Source organism: Platalea leucorodia, assembly GCF_965183815.1.
Source record: "Platalea leucorodia genome assembly, chromosome: Z".
Classification (NCBI taxonomy): Eukaryota; Metazoa; Chordata; class Aves; order Pelecaniformes; family Threskiornithidae; genus Platalea; species Platalea leucorodia.
In genome coordinates this window covers 44528754-44552801 of record NC_138858.1, presented here as the reverse complement: position 1 = coordinate 44552801, position 24048 = coordinate 44528754, and the positions used below count along the sequence as shown (strand labels likewise).

At 44.2% G+C, this 24048-nt stretch overlaps 2 protein-coding genes across 2 annotated transcripts in view; one reads left to right on the top strand and one right to left on the bottom strand.

The window, feature by feature from the left end:
- Positions 1–2056: 2056 nt before the first annotated feature.
- On the bottom strand, positions 2057–8367 carry IDNK (IDNK gluconokinase; the record flags this gene model as incomplete). The annotated part of the gene is made up of 5 exons (XM_082337500.1): positions 8273–8367; positions 8072–8102; positions 7616–7702; positions 6011–6054; positions 2057–2417 (listed from the first exon to the last, which is right to left on the bottom strand). Exons 1-5 carry the CDS (start codon positions 8311–8313, stop codon positions 2057–2059), a joined length of 564 nt encoding a protein of 187 aa, XP_082193626.1. The 5' UTR covers positions 8314–8367.
- Positions 8368–23826: 15459 nt separating this feature from the next.
- The window catches only part of FRMD3 (FERM domain containing 3), a gene marked incomplete at both ends in the record, with an annotated part of 146547 nt that continues 146325 nt past the window's right edge, over positions 23827–24048 (top strand). The window contains one exon of the mRNA XM_082335597.1: positions 23827–23925. Within this exon, the coding sequence (XP_082191723.1) occupies positions 23827–23925 (99 nt within the window). The remainder of the gene's footprint in view (positions 23926–24048) is intronic.

Here is a 24048-nt window from a genome sequence, read left to right as displayed (position 1 = left end):
GAAAATCTTGCCCAATGTGTGTGTTTGTGTTTGTTGTGTTTTTTTTTTTTTTTTTTTTTTTTATTTGAAGGTCTGATCATCTGTGACAGGATGCAGCTGCTTTCCCATTGCTGCACAGTGACCTGATCTAGCTTTATTGTGTCTGAAAAAAGTGAGCATAAATCTGTACTTAATGATGGGTATATTAGAAAAGCTCTTTGTTTGTAAAAAGGTGTATTGGGAAAATACAAAGACTTAATTAAAAGCAGAGGTACCACAAGAGGGTGCCATTTCTTTGATTTTCATAGCTACTAAACTTGGCTTTTACAGTTGTGGCGAGTCACTTGGTCTGAAGAGGTGCCTAGTCTCTGAAATCTGAGGGTGTTAAGAATCAGGCAGACACGCCTGTCTCTTGCACTTAACTTTGCCTCTGAGTCATAAGCTTGCACCTTGGCTCTCAGAATAAACAGGCTCTGAATTGAGAGCAAGCGTTTCTTCTTGTGGTGCTGTAGTGTACGGCAGCGGACTAAAACTGGTAACTGCCTGGTATTCAACCTCCAGGTCACCAACAAACAGGAAAAAAAGCACTTCTGGGTGGGTGTGTTACTGTCTACAATCCCAAACCTGTATCTAAAAATGCCTGCTTTCAGTCAGATAATGCCCATTTATTGCACTGATCTAAGCACAGTAGTTTATCTAGTAAACCACAAAGCCCTTACTACTCATACAAAATGAGAACCAAGACAAACATTTTTCAACTAGTTATCCAGGTAAAAATTACACCAAAGACGCTTTGGAACATGAGTTTTGCTTCTAAAGGAGTTCATCCATCATCCTAGAAATAAAAAAATTGCATGACACACTAAAAATAATCCATGTGCAACAGCACATGGGGATGATCCCATTCAGATGTGACTTGAATCTTTCTTACAGAAACTATCTGCAGTTTTCATTAAGCCAAAAAGGCACCTCTTGTGTAACAAGGCATAAAGAAAATTTTAAAAAACACTTTGACAATAAAAAAGGATTTTAACCTTAAATTCTGTGAGTTAGGTAACTGATGGGATATTTGGAATTTTCTGATCACAAAAAATGTGAAAAATGTGTATTAGAAATAGTTTGATCTTAAGCTTTAAAGCAGTTGTATGAACACTTCTCCATAAGCCTATATTAGACTGGACATTGGCTGAGCTGGCAGGCTAAAGCACACCAGAGAAGGGAAGTGAAGGAGAGGTCCAACTGTGAAAAAGTAAGTTAGTTTTTCTAACAGATGGAAACATGTCTCAATGTTACATTCAGTATCTTAGATCACTGGTTGACTCACTCTCCACTGCACTTCAATGGGTACGCTTTGTACGTGAAAGATGCGAGTTCAGAGCCAATATGATGCCACTTATACTTTATTTCTAAGGCTTTCCATACTGTTATATTTTGTATATTGTCTCACCACCACTACTTCTTTCCTCACATTTTTCAGCTTGGTGTTCAATGCATACAGTAAGAGTTCACAAAAACTCTCATGAAGTCACCAGTGCTCTGGTGAGGTTACCAAGGACACAAACACAGAAGCAGCAACTTGTTGAAACTCTGGCAGTGAGACAGTGGTAGTGTCAGGCACGGAACTTCGTAATGCATGTTCCTGCCTTTTATACTTCTGGAAAAATAAATATATTGTTTCTAACAAGGCTGTAAATTATTTCATCACTTAACAGCAGAGGTGCCCATCTCCGTGTTTGAGAGAGTAAAAATTAAAATGAAAAAATTAAATTATTGTGTGTGACCCTTGGCAGGATTTTCAAAAGCAAGCTCTTCCTAAAATGGGGGGGGGGGGGGGGGGGGGGGTAACTTCATATGGTGAAGTTTTAAATGTTGGCAGTTTTTGAAAATTTCATCTTGTATGTCTTTCAGAGAGCGATGATAAAAATACCAACAGTAGTAAACCAGTTTTTAACATTGCAATCCATTTAATTATCAGGGAAAATAAGTTGTTTTGATTTAATAATAAATTTCATAATTAAAATGCTGTTTCATACCCATGATATTCTTAAGGGAATTTCTGTATGTGTAATTCAGAAACTTATTCCAGAAAAGCCTCACCCTGAAAAACAGCACGCTCAATCTCCAGCACTATTTCAGGGAGCGATTTTTCTAGACTGACAGTAATAAAGTTTTCTGGTGCACTAGGAGGCTCCAGAGTATCAAACTGAGACTTGAGAAGTTCAGGTGGCATAAAATGTCCTCTCCTCTTCTCCAGACGGGCAGCAATGACGTCTATAGGCCCATCCAAATGAACAAAGAGGATCTTCAGTGCTGCTTTTTCTCCTGGTTGCTCTGGCTGGTTGCTTTCAATTGCAGATGTTCCACTAACTAATATGCTCCTATACATCTTCTTCAGTGCAGAACAGGCCAGAATTGCATTTTGTCTAGATGAGTTTTCTCTATCAAAAAGAAAAAAAGAATACACCCACATGTGGTATAACAAAATGGCCCGTTAGTTCTGCTGAACAAGGAAGACAAGCCCTGGATCCCTGCAGAGGACAGCCTTGTGAGTAGTGGCATTTTTCTGTCATTTTGACAGGATTTTGAAACCAAATTTCCAATACAGGTAAAGGTGTGATTTGAACGTGAGGTCAGGCCAGCTAGCCTCCTGGTAAAATCTCAGTCTTGGGGACCTTCTTCATTAGCCACCGTTCTTTCCTAAATTCAATTCAATTCTAGCGCAAGGAAGTGTCATGATCATTTCTGTAATTGCTGAGAACGGCAGCAACTGAATATCCATACAAACTCCCATCCATTATCTATAAAATTACTGTACTAGTCTGTCTAGAGAATCATAGAATCATTAAGGTTGGAAAACACCCTTAAGATCGAGTCCAACCGTTAACCTAGCAATGCCAAGTCCACCACGAAACCATGTCCCTAAGCACCACATCTACCCGTCTTTTAAATACCTCCAGGGATGGAGACTCAACCACTTCCCTGGGCAGCCTCTTCCAGTGCCCGACTACCCTTTCAGTGAAGAAGTTTTTCCTAATATCCAACCTAAACCTCCCTTGGCGCAGCTTGAGGCCGTTTCCTCTCGTCCTATCACTCGTTACAAGGGAGAACAGACCAACCCCCACCTCGCTACAACCTCCTTTCAGGCAATTGTAGAGAGCAAGAACGTCTCCCCTCAGCCTCCTCTTCTCCAGACTAAACAACCCCAGCTCCCTCAGCCACTCCTCATAAGACTTGTGCTCCAGACCCTTCACCAACTTTGTTGCCCTTCTCTGGATGTGCCCCAGCACCTCAATGTCCTTCTCGTAGTGAGGGGCCCAAAACTGAACACAGGACTCGAGGTGCGGCCTCACCAGGGCCGAGTACAGGGGCACTATCACCTCCCTGGTCCTGCTGGCCACACTATTCCTGATACAGGCCAGGATGTTACTGGCCCTCTTGGCCACCTGAGCACACTGCTGGCTCATGTTCAGGCGGCTGTCAACCACCACCCCCGGGTCCTTTTCCTCCAGGCAGCTCTCCAGCCACTCCTCCCCCAGCCTGTAGCGTTGCATGGGGTTGTTGTGAGCCAAGTGCAGGACCCGGCACTGAGCCTTGTTGAACCTCATACAGTTGGCCCTGGCCCAATGATCCAGCCTGTCCAGGTCCCTCTGCAGGGCCTTCCTACCCTCCAGCAGATCGACACTTCCACCCAACTTGGTGTCATGTGCAAACTTACTGAGGGTGCACTCAATCCCCTCATCCAGATCATCAATAAAGATAGATATTGAACAGGACCGTCCCCAACACTGAGCCCTGGGGAACACCACTCGTGACCGGCCGCCAACTGGATTTGACTCCATTCACCACCACTCTCTGGGCTCGGCCGTCCAGCCAGTTTTTAACCCAGCGCAGAGTGCACCCATCCAAGCCGTGAGCAGCCAGCTTCTCCAGGAGGATGCTGTGGGAGACTGTGTCAAAGGCCTTGCTAAAGTCCAAGTAGACAACATCCACAGCCTTCCCTGCATCCACTAAGTGGGTCACCTTGCCATAGAAGGAGATCAGGTTAGTCAAGTGGGACCTGCCTTTCATAAACCCATGCTGGCTGGGCCTGATCCCCTGATTGTCCCACACGTGCTGTGTAATGGCACTCAAGATGATCTGCTCCATGACCTTGCCCAGCACCGAGGTCAGGCTGACAGGCCTGTACCCTGGAGAGTAAGAAAGTAAGTGGCTGCTGAGCAGTACAGAGCTCTGTTCTTAAATACATATGCAGGTATACTTCCAACACCTGTGTTCACCATCTGAGATTTAACTAATGTTATATTTTACGTTTCCTGTAACCATACTCATTGGCAGCACCACGTATATGCCCACTTCAAGTTAAGCATGGGATTGGATGCAGGTAAATTAATGCCTTGCGCATGTATTTTTTACTGGCAAGGTTTCTTAAAATAAAGCAAGCATTAAACTGTGGGTGTGTCTGTTCCACCAAAAAGCAAATCCAGAATTAGTTGTCTCTATGAAGAGTGACTGAAATGTCTGTCTAAGAAAAGACATTCTGCAATCAAATTAAAATTAGGTATAAACCTATTTAAAAATCATGCTATGTTCATCAGATTTTGGTTCACAGGAAAATATGAACTTACAATACCTACCATTATCACCTAGGTAAGCCAATGCCAGCCTCAGCTATTTATAAGTACTAGTAATTAAACACTGGCATTAGGCTCTTTTGAAGTATACTTGATTTTGCAAAGCTTCTGGAGCTGAGCAGTGGCCTTGGGCTAGCATGTAACATAAAGCAATGGATCCAGCATAACAATCCAGATATAGACAAATTTCTCAGTGAATTAACCCACGATCCAATGAGGTACGCTCACCTGATGTGCACAAGCAAGCAACAGCCACTGCGTAAAGCCAGGCTGAACAGTCCCTGCTCTCCCAGCCTTTCCTCATTTGGGAGATGCTCCAGTCTATTCATCATCTACATGTCCCTTCGATGGATGCTCTCCAGTATGCCTATGCCTCTCTAGTAACGGGGAGCCCAGAACTAGAGACAGTACTCCAGCTGCGGCCTCACCAGTGCTGAGGAGAGGAGAAGGATCGCCTCTCTTGACCTGCTGCCAATACTCTGTTTAACGCAGCCCGGAATATCGCCGGCCTGCTTTGCCAGAAGAGCACATTGCTGGCTCATGTTCAACTTGCGTGTCTACCAAGGCCACCCCCAGGTCCTCGTCTGCAAAGCTGCTTTCCAGCTGGGTGTCTCCCAGCTGGGGATCTGTACTGGTGCCTGGGGTTGTTCCTCCCCAGCGGCAGGACTTTCCACTTCTTAAGCTGCATGAGGCTCCTGTCAGCCCACTTCTACAGCCTGTCAAGGTCCCTCTGGATCAGCTGCTCCTCCCAGTTTGGTGACATCTGCAAACCTGCTGAAGGAACACTCTGCCCCATCATCCGGATGATTAATGAAGATGTTAAACAGGATGGGACCCAGCATTGACCCCTGGGGTAAACTGCTAGTTACTGGCCTGCAGCTAGACTTCGTGCCACTGATGACCACCCTCTGGGCCTGGCTCTTCAGCCAGTTTTCAGTCCACCTCCCTGTCTATTCATCCAGTCGATACTTCCATCAGCTTCCCTATGAGGATCCTATGGCAGATGGTGTCAAGCAAACTTGACACTGTATCTTACTCAAACTAACAATATTTTATAAAATTTTATCTTACTGTCATTATTGGCGTATTTTGTGGTTATATCCTTTGTAAGTAGCTAATATCAGGCTGATTACTGAACTGGGTCCTTGAAATTATTTTTGCATAGACAATAGAAAAACAGCTACCATTGGCAGCAATTTTCGCAACGCTATTATTCGGGGATTATCTCATGCTCAGCAATTATTATGACAGCTTAGATTAGTGAAAATAGAATGGCTTTACTACCTGCAGAATGTTTTTACACTATTACACACATTTCTGCTTTGGAATGCTATGGGGAGAATACTTGTGGTACTTTTTTGTATTTAGCCCAAACTCCTTAAAGCTAGATGTTCTCTTACCTCCTCAGTATATCGTGCAATGCACAAAGCCAGGGAATCCTGTCCTAGAAAGAAAACAAGTTAGTTCACAATTGTTTAAGAAATTGATTTGAAACAACTGCCTCTTACATCTAGAGCATTTGACTAGAGATGAAAATTAGCATTAAACTATACAGCAAGTTCAGTTTTGACACTCTTTCTTCCTAATGTAGATTTGCTAGCACTGCCTGAAGGCTAACAAGAAGTGCTAGGCATATTGTCAATAAGATGTTTTTAGTGGAACAGTACTTTTTATATTACATATACCTACAAATATCTGGTGGAAGTAATATGTATTTATGTGTCACATGCGCCTTGTAAACCTTTGAAGGACAGTCAGCTTCTCTCTTGCTTCTATTATACAATTCAAATGTACAGCCTGAATTGTTATTTCTTTTTCCTTATATCTTGGCACACACACACACACAATGCTTTGGATCAAAGCTGAGGTTTTCAGGAACAGCAGATCTAAATTTAGTTATCTGCAATAACTTAATTATGTCATTTTTATGTCAGTAGCAATCACCAATAAATGTAATCATAGCCACAATTTTGCTCAGTAGCTAGGCAAACACAATGTGAGTGATTGATCAGCTTCTCATTATAATCGTATTTAAAATTTTAAGCTCCCACAAACTTTTGTCATACCTATTGAACACTAAACAATTGCTCGCATTTCATCTTTCAATGCTGTTACTGCCAAGTGAGCACAACAAATGATAATGTGGACAAATAAATGCAACATTTTTTTGTTATTGTCATTACAGAACAACTTCCCACTAGCATTCAAGAACACCCTCACAATTCTGCATCTCTGGTGTTTCAGAAGAGATGCTTCCACCTTGCTGGGCACCATACACCAATGGTTGTCATTCACTTGTGCAATGCTGCTTTAGATGACATACTGGCTTATATGGACTTCCAAGAGAAACATTACAGTTTTTAACAAGAATCTAGAATATTTTTTTCAGTCTATACAAGTCTATATTTGAAGAACTCCCTAGTTCAGCTTTATGTTTCTAGAGATTTCCCAGAAAAAGTTCAGGAGGTGTCATCTCGTAACTTTTCTAATTTACCTGAGTCTCTGAATTTGTGAGTATTGTAAAACTAAACTTGATCATTTTTATTTGTTTAGGCTGAAGAACAGGCTGAAGGGAAGGAAGCACGTTTTAAGTAGGAGCATACAAAATAGAAGACTGTGGAGTAATCACTGCAGTAACTGCAAGTGATGCAATGTACTTCAGTAGAAACATTCGTCTGTCTTCATGTATTTAACTCACAGCAGCAGCATGTAATTTAAAGCTGCAATTCTGTATATTGATGTAGAGGGAGAGATTTCTGACAAATCCTGTATCGGCATCAAACCCCTTGCGAGCTACCAAGCACACTTTGATAAACTATTTTTTTACACAGAATCCTTTGTAACACAAAAAGCCTCCTCCTCTTACCAGCTGCAGACCTACCAATCCAGCCTATGCTTACGGTCAGCCTAGTCTCCATAAAGCACCACCTACTTTAACACAATGTGCCCGAGGTCACCAAGGTAAACGTGTCGATGACTGGTCTTTCAGGGTTTATACAAGGTACCTCATCATTTAGTGGTATCCCTTCTGCCATCTTCCTTTTATTCTCTGGAGAATGATAATCGTCTGCATCGTAGAATTTCCATCCCAGCTAAGGGAAAAAAAAAAAAAAGTAAAATTATGGATCATTCAGCCAAACCAGGTGAGCTAATAAGGATCCCAGAATTTACAAAGACGACACCTAAGAAATTACAGGCCTCTTACACCACAGTGTGCATCACCGTTTATGTCACGATGATGAGCAAAAACCACAGGGCTCAGCGGCAGCTGAGGCGCCACAGCAGCACCCCCGCGCCGGGGCAGGCCCCCGCGGGCTGCCGGCAGCCGCCCAAACCCCGCCCGGGGGCCGGGCCGGCCGCGCCGCGCCGCGCCGCGGGGGTTACGCGGTGGGCGGAGGCCGCCCGCCCGCCCGCCCGCCCGCCCGGCACCGCCCGCCGCCCGCCGCCGGAGGCAGCCCTACCTTCGCTGCCAGCCGCGACCCCACCGTGGTCCTGCAAGGAAGCACAAAGCGTCGGTGACGGCCCCCCCGGGGAAGGGGCGAGACCCCGCACAGGCGGGCTCCGGCAGCCTCCGGCAACGCCGAGCCGGAGTCCCCCGCCCGCGGCAGCCGCCCGAGCCCCGGCGCCGCCCCGCTCCGCCCCGCCGCCCCTCCGGGACCTACTTCCCCGAGCCGCTCACGCCCATCACCACCACCAGCACCATGGCCCGCCCGGCCCGGCCCCGCCGCTCCGCTCCGCTCCGCTCGGCGCTGCTCCCGCCGGCCCGGCCCGGCCCGGCCCGGCCCCCTGCGCGGCGAGGCGGGAGGGGAGCCCGGCGGCGGGGAGGGCCGGCCCCGGGGCGGCCGCGGCGGGGAAAGCGCCTCCTCCCGCCCCGGCGGCCTCTGCCCGTCCCCGCCTCCGGTGCCCGCCTGTCGCGGGCTCCGCGCTCTCTTCCCGCGGTTGCCCCTTGTGCTGAAGTGACCCGATCTTCCCCCAAACCCTTGCTGCCTGCAGCTTTTCTCGCTGGGCGGGCGCTTCTTCCCCAGCGCCGCCCCGCGCTGTGTTCGCTGTGTGCAGCCTCCGTAACGCGCGAATTAATAGGAATAGTAATCTCTGCCACGCGTGTTAAAGCGTGCGGTAATGCCTGTTGGACACTGTTCTACCCTTTGCTCATAGAGGTCTGCCTTTAAAATTTAATTAACCCATTAGCCATGCCGTGGCTAACTCTGTTTTAGTATTTTTTTGAGGATTAAGTCATACTCTCTGGTGAGACCCCCCCTGGAGCACTGCGTCCAGCTGTGGGACCCTCAGCACAGGAAGGACATGGACCTGTTGGAGCGGGTCCAGAGGAGGGCCACAAAAATGATCAGAGGGATGGAACACCTCTGCTATAAGGAAAGGCTGAAAGAGCTGGGGTTGTTCAGCCTGGAGATGAGAAGGCTGCAGGGAGACCTTATTGCGCTCTTTTGATACTTAAAGGGGGCTTATAAGAAAGATGGGGACAGACTTTTTAGCAGGGCCAATAGTGATAGGAAAAGGAATAATGCTTTTAAACTAAAAATTCAGACTAGATGTAAGGAAGAAATTTTTTACAACGAGGGTGGTGAAACCCTGGAACAGGTTGCCCAGAGAGGTGGTAGATTCCCCATCCTTGGAAACATTCAAGGACAGGGTGGATGGGGCTCTGAGCAACCTGATCTAGTTGAAGATGTCCCTGCTCATTGCAGGGGGGGCTTGGACTTTAAAGGTCCCTTCCATCCCAAAGCATTCTATGATTCTTACTATTAGCATGTATGTATGTCTGACCTAGCAACGTTTTTGGTCTTTAAGGATCAAATGCAGTGGTGCTGCCGACCAGCACTGATGGAGTTCTTCTGTGTAGGGGAGAAGCATTTGCAGTGCCTGGGGGAGCTGCTCCGCCCGGGGGCTTTGGGAGCACATGAGGTGTGCCCTGCTTTCCCGTCAGGCAAGGAAAAGACCACTGCTGTTTGTAGAACATTTATTTTGAAATCCAACCAAGAAAATTTGTGGCACTCATGTTGTGTGTTTTGTTTGTTTTCAGCTTCCTCTCTTGAAATTCATCTTTGCAGGATCTCATTGTATCCTAGGTGGAGAAATTGCTGCCTACAGCTAACGCTGCAAAGAGGATTGCAGAACAGTAGTAGCTGGAAATAGCAGAAATCGCAGCACGTACAAAAGACTCAGGTGACGGTCTCTTCATAGGAAAGGCTGCAGTCTAAACAGAGAAGAAGGATGACAAGGATGTGCAACTGGAGCAATGTGGGGTTTTTTCCTTTTTGCAAGTGGTGTAGTAGGTCTGTGTCTCGGGTGGAGGTGTGGTGGGAACAGTACTTCTTGAGAGAGACGAGGTAGAGGGTGGCAGGGGAATAGGCACGCCTGATGGGTGTGGGATGTCCCAGACCTGTGGCTCACGCTCCTGACTGATGGCCTGTGCATGCACAGCAAGTGATGTACTGTAGACACTGTGTTTGTTACTCTTGCACAGACTATGTATGCCATACGTGGGTGGCAAAGTTGCTTTGCCCATGCGTGGTGGGCATGGCAGGGATTTAAAGAGATAGATTGCTGTGAACTGACACTTCAACTAAACAACCGAATGTCTGGAAATTCCAGTCCAAGGTCTGTATATTCTACTTACACACTATCTGCAGGTGGAAAAAGAGGTAATGGTCAGTTGAGCTTAGACGTCTCGTAATGCTACCAGAGGGGAGGGCTAGCAGGTAGAGTAGGTAGCCTGACACTAGGGCGTTGGGAAGGGAAGAAGTGTCCATGAAAAAACAGCAACCCTGGTTGGACACCAAGGATGATTATATCATACCGAATGTTTCACTGTAGCTGTGGGAGTCAGCTGCTAATGCCTTGGAGGCCAAAGTTATCCATGTGGAGTAGTACTTAGTAAGTATGTTCTTTAGGTTACAGGTACAGAGTTGTTCCAGAATAGGCAGTAGTGCTAATTCTAAATATATGGATGTAACGGTTCCTGTACAGTCATGAGTCTTTGACATAATATGATAGATTTATCCATGTTTAAAAACCCCTGGATTTTAAAAATCATGCTGTTTTTATAGTATCTTCTCAAAATTGCTGTTATATGGATTTTGAAATGGTGTACCTTGCTTACTTATCCATGGCTTCATGCTTCTGCGTGAGAAATTGTAGTCTGAAATAATAAAAGAGGTCTTAAGTGATCATGTTATTAACAATACTGATCCATCCAGCTAGGTTTAACTCTTTCCTTCTACAATTCACCTTCTGGTTTCCCTGCTAGCATAGGGATAGATAGAAGAGTATTTTTCTTTTTCTTTAATTTAAAAAAAAACCCAATAGTTTAATGGGCACTGCCATAACAAAAACCATGTATTGAAATTTGAAAATTTGATTTTATGGGAAAATATCTCCCTCTTTTCATTATATACATTGGATTTCCTTTTTGTTTTTTTTTTTTTTTCCTGTAAGGGAAGGCTATCTAGGTGATTGCAAAATGAATAAGTTCATTACACTGGACAGAAAAAAACCAAACCAAACCAAACCAAAAAACAAACCACAAACCCAAAACTTTATTTAGATAAGAGATCTGATAGTGGTGGTGATTCTTAATGAAATCAATTAAATTTGTTTCTTCTTTACTAGTATTTTAACTTCTCTCCTCCTTTGAAGGAATAAACTTATTAGATGTGTATCAGTTAAGTAGATCATATCACTAGTTTCTCAAATAGAAGTGCTTCTCCAAAATGAAGAAGATTGAGTTAGTCCTAGTTTCTGAAGCGGAAAGGGGTAATGTGACCTTATATGAATCAAACCTCAGAAGAAATTCTCAGAAAGTACATTAAGTCTCCCAGTCTGCATGAAATTTCATTTCCTTTGCAGGGCACTTCAAATAACGTTATGAATGATGGATGCCTTGCATTTTTTTTTACTGTTATCTGTCTCTGACTATTTAATTGAGGCTGGAACTGCCTGTATTTCACATACCTATTAAGAGTTTCTTAACAAAGACCAGAACCTTCCAGGTTATTAGGCTACTACCCAAACAGCCCAGTCCTCAAATTACTAACAGACCACAATGATTCCTTTAAGGCGCCCAGTGACTGAATACAAATTATGCTGTAATGGCAGTATGATTGTGCTAAAGTAATTGAATTTGCCTGCATCTTTTCAATTTCTTGGCTGATTAATTGTGAGGCAGGGCGAAATGTTTCATTCGGATGAGAGTTCTTGGGAGATTCACATGAACAAACCCGAAAAATACCTGTGGTCGCTTTGACCCTGGAAGCATTATCACAATTGCTGTTCCTGTTCCCAGAGTTAAAACCTTAATTGCTCTGTCACAACAATCCTTGAGATTTTGCTAACATCAAGAGCAACTGACTACCCCACCTACAGTGCACAGCCAACCACTTTCATAACCAGATTATCACAATTTTATCCAGCTTGATTATCACAAAGCAGAGAAAACATCTGTTTCGCTATTTGACAGCTTTTTTTCATAATGCATAACTTTTTGCATTTTATAAAAAACTCCATGCCAGGCTGATGTAATGTCATCTAACAGCTATTTCATATCAGTGTACTTGCAGGAAGTCTTGCCAGGAGTTCTCTTTTACTCAAGCCCAGCCTAACAAACCATGAGCATGCATTGATAGAGCTGCAGAGGCAGCAGTGTGCTCTGCAGATGCTGCTGCAGGGAGGGGAAAAGGAGAAGGAGAAAACTAATCGAATTGTGCAAACACAGGAGCCTATAGGCAATGCGAAGAAGGCAATTATATTCAGACTTCCTGCTGGTGTGGTTCATTTGATTTGTGCAGATATAATTCATGTTAGTAGTCAACTGGAGGGATGACTGGATAAAACTCAGCCAAACGCTTGACTTGGCAGGATCACATTGCATACTCTTCAGTATCTACTTAAGATGTGTTTAATTAAGTTGTAGATCCAATAAGGTATGTGGATCCTTTTGGTTTGAATTGAATGAGTATTTCCCTGCCAGTCTGTCCTAGTCACAGACAAAATAATTGTTTTTTCCACTTATTATTTCTTTAATAGCATGGAGGAGCTTCATATTAGTCTTTGTCATTTAATGATATACGCACATCTTAGGAAATTTATTCTGATGCTGTCATGCCATTGAAGACCCTTTGCCATACTTGGCGTGGGTGCCTTTTCTCTAGCATTTAAAATTCTTGTTATTTCCAACGTTGGCAGAATATATAACTTGATTCTGAAGCTCTGATGTAGTTATATAGAAAAGCTGTATGGTTTCATGAATTCCAGAGTACATGCACATAGCTGACATAGGAGACAATGGAATGTAAATGTCTTCTGATGTTTTATTTATTATATTTAATAACAGGTGAAATGAAAATATAATGGTGTAGGATGAACAGTAAAGAATTAAAAGGCAAAAACCCTCAAGAATGCCTACTGGAAAACCCACCATGTGCTTCTAGCCCCTAAAGAATTTTCCAGATACTATATTTTAAAATACTTTTTTTAATGGCATTTAGTCTATTTTATGGCTTTTTTGAGTATTTTTAGTGTCTTTCTGAGCCTCTCTGGTTTGACTAATTGTCTGATACTGAATTTGTGGAATTCAGTAAAGCTTTATCATCTACTTAAATTAGCTGCCTAAATTTAGAGAAGGGTAACATGAAATATGAATGAAAGAATTTTACTTTCCTGGAGTTACTTCTGTTTGCCTTTACTGTATCTGCCTCCTTCACAAAGATACTTGGAAAGGTCTGTTTTATTCAGAATATTACCAAATTCAAAGTAGAAAAAAAAAAAAACCCAAAACATTCCCACCCTACTTCCTAATTGAGACTTGTCACAGCATAACGATGAACTACTATGAAAGTGAACAGACCTCTTAAAGCTTGCCAGCAACATCCAGAATCATGGATGTCTGCTCCTTTTTATAAAAGTGAGGGCTCAGATACATTGGGTAATCTCAACTTCCCGAATCTTAAGGGGAGAAAGACTGTCTTTCAAGCAGCTAAGGCCCAAATTTATGTAGACCTTTAGGGGTTCAAATTAAATCCTGAAGATATATTGACAGTAAATAAAAGTTAGAGGGTGTTAATAAGATATGTTCACTGGGAGGAGAGTCGCTGCAATAGCCTATACTGCGGTGGTCTGTTAGTCACAGTTAGTCCTCATTATGAAGTAAATCAGCTTCAAATTATGGCTGTGTTAATCAAAACTGTACCAACGGATGCTGATTTTGACTGGGACAGAGTTAATTTTTTCCACAGTATCTGGTATGGGGCAATGTTTTGGATTTGTGCTGAAACAGTGTTGATAATTCAGGGATGCTTTGGTTACTGCTGAGCAGTGCTTACACAGAGTCAAGGCCTTTTCTGCTTCTCACCCCACCCCACCAGCCACCAGGCTGGGGGTGCACAAGAAGCTGGGAGGGGGCACAGCCGGGACAGCTGACCCCCACTGACCAAAGGGATATCCCATACCATATGACATCATGCTCAGCATATAAAGCTGGGGGAAGAAGAAGGAAGGGGAGGACAGTCGGAGTGATGGCGTTTAGCTTCCCAAGTAACCATTGCACATGATGGAGCCCTGCTGTCCTGGAGATGGCTGAACACCTGCCTGCCCATGGGAAGGAGTGAATGAATTCCTTGTTTTGCTTTGCTTGTGCACGCGGCTTTTGCTTTCCCTATTAAATTGTCTTTATCTCAGCCCACGAGTTCTCTCACTTTTACCCTTTTGATTCTCTCCCCACCCCACTGGCGGGGGAGTGAGTGAGCAGCTGTGTGGTGCTTAGTTGCCGGCTGGGGTTAAACCACGACACAATAATTTTCAGAATTTGTTCTATGCAATGCAAAGTCAGTCAATACACTGTCTGAAATCCTTTCCTTTTGATTGTACAGTAGCTATTTGGGGCATCTAGGAGAACTTAGTACAAATTGGCTCCCTGCACCCAACAGGTTTTCCCAGTTCTGGGATAAAAACTGTCAGTTTGATGAATCTGTCAAGCTTTCAGACATTTGGGTTCAGTAAATCAAACTAAAGCTGTTACAGGTTTTAAAAATCACGTTAAGTATTTGTACATGGTACCTCATCCCATTTTTTCTTACTGAAGTGCAGAGCTTTAGGGTACGATCTTCATGAAATAAAAAATGAGAGTTGTAAATAACTTTTCGTATTTTTCCAGTTTGTAGTACAGAATACCCAGGTAAGAGAGAATGGGAGTGACTTTACTTTGTTGCTTCTAAGTGGCATAAGTATGTTCTCAGCTTGATTGTGAAGCTGAAGGAATGACAAAATTAACTGAACCTAGCCATAGGTAAAAGAAGAATGCAGTTCTTCATACCATATTATAACCTGTACATGTCCTAGCTCACTAATTTCTGTATAGAGAATCCTAAAAAAACATTGATCTAAAAGTTAAATGCACATAATTCTACACACAGAAGCTATTGTTAGTTCATTTTTATTTTTCTAGCAACAACAAAGGAAATACTATAATATGCTTATGCAATGGCTAGCTGACTCACTTTCAAGAAAATTAATGTAGATAAACAGTGGAAGATTAGTTGTCTTTTTACATGGTTGTTCCTTAGGTTTTGAAAACATCTTCATTTTATAGGCTATACTTTATTAGTGTAATCTGGAATAAATCTTTCAATACCAACTCCAGATTTGCACAAGAATCTCACCAAATTTAATTTGTGTATGAGAAATCAAAGTCTGTTTTCCCATATAATAATTTCTCCATGTGATGTGACCAAAATCAATGCATTAACATAAAGACTCCTGAGAAGTGCTCAAGAAATCAAAATCTATCAATCAGAAACCCTGAGGTCATAAAATAATACTTTATTTATCTGCCATGTCGAGAGTGTAAAAAAATGGGAAAATTACAGTGGTTTCAGTCCAGAGTAACAACTAGAGCTGCAGTAGTGTGATTCAAAAATGACTTTGAAAGTCAAGGGGCTATATCTGATACTCAGAGCAGAGTCAGGAAAATACACGGATCTTCCTGCCTGGGTGTGGAAGGCTGCCGGCGTACAAAGGGCTCACGGTGAGTGTGCAGCTACTGCTCGCAGGTCACAGTCATGTGCAGTCTGGAGTAATTTCAGTGTTACTGCAGGGGCGCACTGGAAATTCAGAAGACCACATTGTTATGGGACGATGATTTCATTTTCTTCAGTCTCTTCAAAAAGAAAGCAGGCATAGCTAAAGAGGATGTCAGAAGAGCTATACTTTTTCTATTCCAGTCTAAGTGAGACTAAAAGTAGCTTCTCCAGGATTACTTTTCATTTTGAAAGCTTCTGGCCTCCCTTGGAAGTACAGGTTCTGCAACAGATTTATTATTTTATCTTCTCATCTTGCATTTGTCTCCTAACACCCAGGGTGTAAAAGTTACGTACTCTATATTTCAACATTACTTACGATAGCAACAGTACACACTGATGTAGAACCACCAATTTTGAAAGCACTCAGAGCGTCAGTATGATGTAGCCACCCACTGGCTTTGGAAAGTGGCAAGGAGAAAATATATGTACCTTAAAATGCTGCTTCTACAAGTAAGTCATAAGATTACTTATTACTGAGCAGTTACTAATGAATGCTTTTGAAGTATGCTTTCTTAGTGTCTCTGATGGTTTTTGAATTTTTTTTGTCTACATCTGTTCCCTGGGTAGCCGAGCCTTCATTCTGCAATCACTTACAAGCATACTTAACTCTTACGCCATAGAGCCTCTCATGTGCAAGGAAGTTCAGCAACAAAGGTAATTGCAGCTTTAAATCCTATCCTTATTAGCTCTTACATAATTAAAAGAGCCAAATCAATAAAGACCAATAGTCCTTACAGTAATTTGTAAAGGAATTAATGACAAAAATCAGAAACTATAGAGAGAGCTGTATCAGAAACTGTATATTGTTGCATGTTATTATTTAAAAATCACAGTGCTAATTACTTTAATAACAGACTCTGGATGGAGATAAGATGCTGGCAAGATTAACAAACTGGAAATACCTGTTGTAGATGGTACACGTTTTTCCTGTACTACTTAATTTGTTCACAAAATGTACTAGGAACCTGAGTTACCTCATGTGCAAAGCAGAAGTTTTATTTGCTGAACTTCACCTTGATTTATGCAAATTAGACACAGTGTAAAATCTGATTCCTCATACAGACCCCAACTTTGAGGATCATTCCCGGTTGGAAAAGCGCTCTAAACGCATTTGAAGTTAGACAACTACCAGTACAGACAAAGGATGTAAAATTCAAATTGTGACGGGAGTATTAAAAACCAGAATAACCCCAAGAGAAGAAAAGGAACTATAAAAACAGACAAAACTGGTCTAAGCACTTTCAGCTGTTTCAAAGTGCCTGTGCAGCAGCCATGGAAACAGGACATTACTGCAAGTGAGCTCTGCCCATCAGCATCCGAATTCTACCTGGTAACAAGAACAGTATAAAAGAACACACCAAAGAGGTGTGTGGTGGCACTCAGTAACAAAGGCTTTGGGGATGCTGAGAGCTCTTCAAAGCCTGGCTCTGAAGAGTGTGCTGCACTGGCCACCTGGTAAGGGATGCTAATGTAGCTTTTGTATATTTTATGAGTAGTGTTAGTGTTACGGTAATGATCAACTTTTACTCTTGTTTTTAGCCTCCCTGCAATGATAAAGTTGAAAAAATGTGACTGTTTCATGTAACATTAGACTGTATTTTGAATTGGAGCCTTACTAAACACTCATTTAGATAAATACTACTAAAAAAAGGAGCCGTTCGAGCTATAGGTAGGCAACACCTCTTTTCTCCACCTGCCAACACTGTCTGCAAATATACCTCTTCCTACTTAAATAATGAACTTTTTTGATGGGCAGATGTGCATTGCTATATTCTTTGTCTATGGACAAATACAGTCAGGAGAGCCGAGCTCTGATTTTCAGCTTGATCAGGAGATGCCGAGTACCTTTATTTGGATTACTAAGTCACCGGTGTGGGAATGTTTTTTTAATTTATCATAGGCTGGGCAGATACATGGATGTGGCAGCCACCCTGCCTTCAGCAAGAGACAAGCAGGTTTCTGCGGGTACTGAATTAACTGTAGATGTCTGAAACCACCAGTCGTGTCACATGCAAAACCTGTTAGTCTTTCAGCAGTGTGAGCTGCAGGGTTTCTCTGGGGCTGTTAGCAAAGCCGGAAGCTTAATGCATAGATTGTGTGAAAGCAACTAGAGAGAACCAGTAGTGAAAGGAGTATTTGGGAACAAACATGGTCCCCAGAGGAGAGAGACTCCCTGGAGAGGCAGCACGGGAAACTCTGAGAGAGTACACTGCCTGCTGTAGTTTTCTATGTTCCCTGAAAAGACAAGAGTGTACCAGAGAAACGTTTCAATCCCTACTCGTAAAAACATCTTGGCAAGTCCCAGGACCCAGTGAACCGTAATAATCATCTCACTGACGTTGTACACGCTGAACCAAAGGCTGGGAGCTGACATTTACTGTCATGGTAGTTGTCTTGTGTGGATTAAAATCAATGTAAAGTTTGCTCCTGTAAGCAACTTTCAAGTGTGGTATTGTGCAATACAGTTGTAACTGTAACTGCAATACAGTAACTTGTACAAATGCTGATTGATATTTGAGCTTCCAGGTGACATCTGCAGGAAGTTTCCTAAGAAGTCTGTACAGTAAATTCAACCCATCATTCTCTGCCGGAAGGGAGTATTGTAATGTTATTCCTATACTTACTTCTGAGTCTTTGCAGAGATTGCTAAACAGCAGTGGAAGAAAATGTGTACTTTCTGACTCGCCCCTGCTCCCCCTATGAGCCATGGCTGTGACTGCCCTCGCAACTACACCCAAGGAATTTGGAGGCCAGCAGGACCACCAGTGCCATGCAAGCTGTGATACATCCCTCCAGATTTCAATAGGACTTTGGGTCTTTTTGCTGGGGTAATTGTGGCCAAATATATCACTGATAGCTCTGCATTTTTTAGTGGATTTAGAGTGAGAGCACGTTTGGCTCACAATAGAAATTCCCTTTGAAGTACAAACATGAAAATCCCAAGTACTTTGGTACTGCTGTCAAATAATGTTATATTTTATAGATCTTGTTGTGTTCTCATTCATGCAGTGAGTATGTGATGTTTTTGTAATGTAAAAGAAAGTAGAAACCTATGTGAATTAAAGTTTCAGCTTCTGGCTCAACTCTGCCCTCATTGCAATCAATAGAACTTTTGCTATTTAAACATGTTTTCTTTGTAAATTATATACACCTTTAAATACTCTTAGGGTTTGTTACCACAGTAATAGGTATTATAGAAATATGTATTAATATTTTATATACAGTTTTCAAATTACTGATGTAATATTCAGATGTGAGAGACCTTTTATTTCAAGATGCAAACCCCCCCTTTTTCCCTTACAATTGTTTTTTGCTATAAAGTGAATTCCCTTCCATATGCTTACTTCAGATTGAAACAAAAGCATCCGGTAGGTGTGAGATCTCTCTGTATACATAACATTTGATGAGGTTGTTTGTTTTCATATTTTGAGTGCTGTCTGGTATGCCCAGCTCTATTCAATTAGCTCATTGCTAATTTCAGCTTGGCTTCTGAATACATTTTACACAAACACAGTGTATGTCCATTGAAGAAAACAAAGTATATGCACAAAAATTTGAGGCCTTCATATGAATAAGTTGTTTGACTAGTGAACTGGGTCCTTCAGAAGTCATCCAAACCTTCTGTGTAATGGGACCTCTAGAACACCTAGGAAGCTAGCTTTCCTGTGGACCTTGCGACTTACTTTGAGAGCAAAACTCACATTTCCCTGACTATAGTAAACTGCTCCCTGAAATATTGGCTAGCTCAGCCCCCACCCTCCACTCTTTAGGATATGTTCTGGGGAAGCCTAATGTCCAGATCATCTGTCTTCAGCTGACATATTTTAGAGTTGGAGATCCTAGCCCTATTGTAGAGGGAAAATGAGTCAAATCTACACTGTGCTGATTTTAATGTACTAATTTTAATGAAGTTACTCTTGTTTGCTTATGGCACCATGATCTCTCAGAGTCTTAGCCACAGCTAATTGCTGTACGTGCTGTATGGCCTGGCTGTGAGAACCTCGTGAGAGGCCCAAGCCCAAGGCCATGGGTAGGTGTGGACCTAGGGGAAGGAGGTTAGTGTGTCATGCAGGGCACCCCTGTGGGGACAGTGAATTGTGTATCTGCTCTACCCGTGCTGGAACCCAAGGTCTGACCCAAGGCAGGCGTGTTTACAGCTGCAGCATTTGCATTTATGGATTAATCTTTGAGTATTTGGAAATATATATATGTGTGTGTATACTTGTTTAAATTATAAACATGAAGTTAAAGAGGTAAAGTTGCTGCGATGATCAGTTACTGAAGGTAAACCCTTGACTATTATACTCTGTAGTTTGGTTCCATGCAGAATCATCCAGAAATCAAAGTACTACTCAAGCTCATTAGTGCTCCCTGCTGTCCCTGAATCTAACTTCATATCTGGCAGCAATTCCTAGGTAATAGGAAGTATAGGCTAGTGTGCCTTACTCCATCCAGATGTGCTCCGCCCAAAGCAAATTCATTCTGCGACCAGTTAGCTGAACAAAGAATGAGAACGTGGCTATTGTGTTGAATGGTGACAGTCGTGAAACTGATGAATCTTAAATGCATTTCAAGCGTGTGCCTCCCCACCAGCATTTGTTCTTGCAGCCATAACTACCTGGTATAGAGATCTCTCATCACATCTCCCAAGCTTTGCAGTATGAAGACTGGTGAGTGCTTGGATAGACCTCCCTAGAAAATGCCAAGGTCTTGGCAGCAATAGCAGTAGCCAATAACCTTCCACTGAGTCAGAAGTGGATAGGGGTACAAGCAACGTATTTTTTTTTATCGTCCCTCAGCTCAGCAATTACTGGTAACAGAATTGAATTTATTTATATGTTGCTTTGTGTCTTCTAATATTAGTTGTACTATTTAATGTCAGTTCCTGAAGTACCTGGCTTTTCAGGGGATCTTTCCAAATGCTAGCTACATAAGGATTGTTTGGCCTGCAAGACAGGGCGAAAAGGGGTACACTCAGTCAAACATGGCTATTGAAATATGTTTATGGGGTTTTCTGTATCATTTATAACTGTATGAGACATTTAAGAGCCTCCTATTTGTAGGGGAAAAAAAAGGCCGATAATGATTTTGAATAAGGAAGGGATGGCAGTCCTAACCTCTGATGCAAAAGCCATCTGATGGATTTGCATCCCGAAGTTCCGACTGGGCAGAGTGTTTGCTTTCATCGCCTGTTTTTTTTTCCTATGGGGTGGAGTATTTTTTTTTATCATTTAATTTATTTGGAGACTTCCTGCTAGATGGCTGCCGTATTCTGTGCTAGTAGTGAATGTATTTCTGTGGTAACTGAAACATGGAAATCTGTTACTTGTCTCACACAGATATTAGGCATCTCAAGGCTACAACCCCATGCAATGCAACGGGCTTGGGGAGGAGTGGCTGGAGAGCTGCCTGGCAGAAAAGGACCTGGGGGTGGTGGTCAACAGCCGCCTGAACATGAGCCAGCAGTGTGCTCAGGTGGCCAAGAGGGCCAATGGCATCCTGGCTTGTATCAGGAATAGTGTGGCCAGCAGGACCAGGGAGGTGATAGTGCCCCTGTACTCGGCACTGGTGAGGCCGCACCTCGAGTCCTGTGTTCAGTTTTGGCCTCCTCATTACAAGAAGGACATTGAGGTGCTGGAGCGTGTCCAGAGAAGAGCAACGAGGCTGGTGAAGGGTCTAGAGCACAAGTCTTATGAGGATCAGCTGAGGGAGCTGGGGTTGTTTAGTCTGGAGAAGAGGAGGCTGAGGGGAGACCTCATTGCTCTCTACAACTACCTGAAAGGAGGTTGTAGCGAGGTGGAGGTCGGTCTCTTCTCCCTAGTAACAAGCGATAGGACGAGAGGAAACGGCCTCAAGTTGCGCCAAGGGAGGTTTAGGTTGGATATTAGGAAAAACTTCTTCACTGAAAGGGTAGTCGGGCATTGGAACAGGCTGCCCAGGGAAGTGGTTGAGTCTCCATCCCTGGAGGTATTTAAAAGACGGGTAGATGTGGTGCTTAGGGACATGGTTTCGTGGCGGACTTGGCAGTGCTAGGTTAACAGTTGGACTCGATGATCTTAAAGGTCTTTTCCAACCTAAATGATTCTATGATTCTATACATGGTATAGGGTATAACAGAAGCAAATAAAGTGTCAAAAAGACATGAGTGGCTTGTCTTTAAACCAGGCAAGTAAAATTGTCCTGAGCTATGTGCTCCTTCAGTTGTGCTGCTGTCTGTACACGCCAGTTCACACTTGCTGTGTAACAGTCAGTTTGGTAATGTGAATTTCACGCTGCAGTCATCACTGTGTCTGTAACTCTGAAAACTCCTGGGAAGCTCATCCGTCTCCATGTGGTCCTGAGAGTAAAGCAAAAAACCCTCTGAGAGTGGTAGACTTTGACCTGCTCCCTAAAGCTTCATCATTGGCTCAGCTCCCTTTTCTCATTCCCCTTTTGGATGGAGAAAGGCATGCTGCAGAGACTGAAGGGAAAGGTAAAATATCCGGCTTAGAAAATAAAGATTCCTTCTCTACTGTAGGCAGGAAAATCTGTGTCGTCTGAGAGTCAATCCACATGTGGGCTGAAATCCTGCCTCTACTAAGCTCCCATGCTGCAGGACTCTAGGTGAAAAAGTGTTCTTTTATTATTAATGAGTGGGTGTCCACAACTGGTGTCTCGGCTGATAAGGACCTTCTTCCATACTTTATGGGCTGACTGTGGCTATTGAGGTGAATAATCTGTTTTAACTACTTACTGGTTTGCTTCACTGTTCTCTACGCAACTGGAAACATTTATCATTTATGAGAAGCATATACTTAAGAGTTTTTCTTTTATGTTCCACATGAAAGGGCTTTGCATATTTATTAGCTGACGACAGTGAGCATTATATACTTCTCATTTGTTTGTGGTTGTCTGTATTTCCTGCTGTTAGCAGTCCAGCAGAAAGCCAAAAGAAGAGTTTACAGGAGTAGCGGCACTTCGGCTTTTCCATCAGATTTTCAAAAGAACATTACATTCACACAGAACAATTTTCAAAATATGGACATTTACAGGTGATCAAGGACAAATAGGCAAAATGACTGAAATACACCTTGTGTGCGGCAGTCAGTATTTTTTTTTCTCTTTGTAGACAGTCACATCCCATTTTGTATTGGCTGTTATTCATTTCACACTGAAAAAGGAAGTTTTTTTTCAACAGGGTGCTGATCCCTGTTTCAAGGCTGGTCAGCGTTAGTGCCTGCTTCCTGCAAGGTTTTGCGCAAGTGTATATAGCCTTTTGTGGTGGAGAACATAAGAGTGAAGCTGCGGAATGCTATTTTTTCTTTCCCACTTGCACAAGAAATGGGATGAGACTGCTCCTCCCCAATGGACCATTCTTTTTCCCCGAGGAAACAAGTTTCCAAGACTTGCACTCTTACATGAAGTTGCATTATGTTTTCTTCTGTTTCCTTACAGTGCACCCATCTTCTCTGGCAAATTTTGTTGTATACATAACAAAACATACATATATTTCACAGAGTCCTCCTCCTGCAGTCGGGGTGTATTGGGATGCCCCGGAGACCCGCGCTATGGGCGAGCAGGCAGCGCGGAGGCTTCAGTCCCCGCCGCAGCTGAGGGGATGTCCCCCGTGGCGGGGCACCGGGCGCTCCCACGCGAGTACCAGTCGCTCGTGTGCACTCAAAACCAGGCGAAGGACGCCTGTGGCGGGGAAGGCAAACAAACCGCTGGCCATTTCCTTCTGGGGCCGCCTTTATGCCCCAGCCCGACGGCGCGGAGCCCCGCCGGCAGCCCCGCCGGGGTCGGCGGGGCGGAGGAGCGGGGGGGAGGAGCAGGTGAGGGCGGAGAGGTGCCCCCGCGGGCCGTGCCGGGCCGTGCCGGGCCGTGCCGGGGGCGGGCGCAGGAGGATGCTGAGGCGGGCGAGCGGAACGCCGCCTGACGCAGCGGCGGCCCCAGCCGCGGCGGGCGGGCGGATGGCGGGCGGCGGCGGGGCTCCGCGGGGCTGAGGGGCGGCGCCGCCGCCGCGCCGCGCCGTGCCGTGCCGCGCCGCGCCGCGCCGTGCCGTGCCGCGGTCGCCCGGGCGCCGCTGCAGGCTGGCCCCCTGCGGCTGCCTGCGGGGCGGCGGCGGCGGCGGGCGGGCTGCCGGGATGATCCGGTTCCGGAGCTCCAGCATCAGGTCGCTGAGCCCGGAGATGAAATGCACCGTGCGGCTGCTGGACGACTCCGAGATCTCCTGCCACATCCAGGTGCCGGCCGGGAGAGGGGCGGCGGCGGGGCGGCTCGGCGGGCAGCGGCACCACGGCCCGGGGGCGCGGAGCTGGGCCGGGACTCAGGCGGCGGCTGCCGGGCGCGGAGCCGGTGGCAGGGCC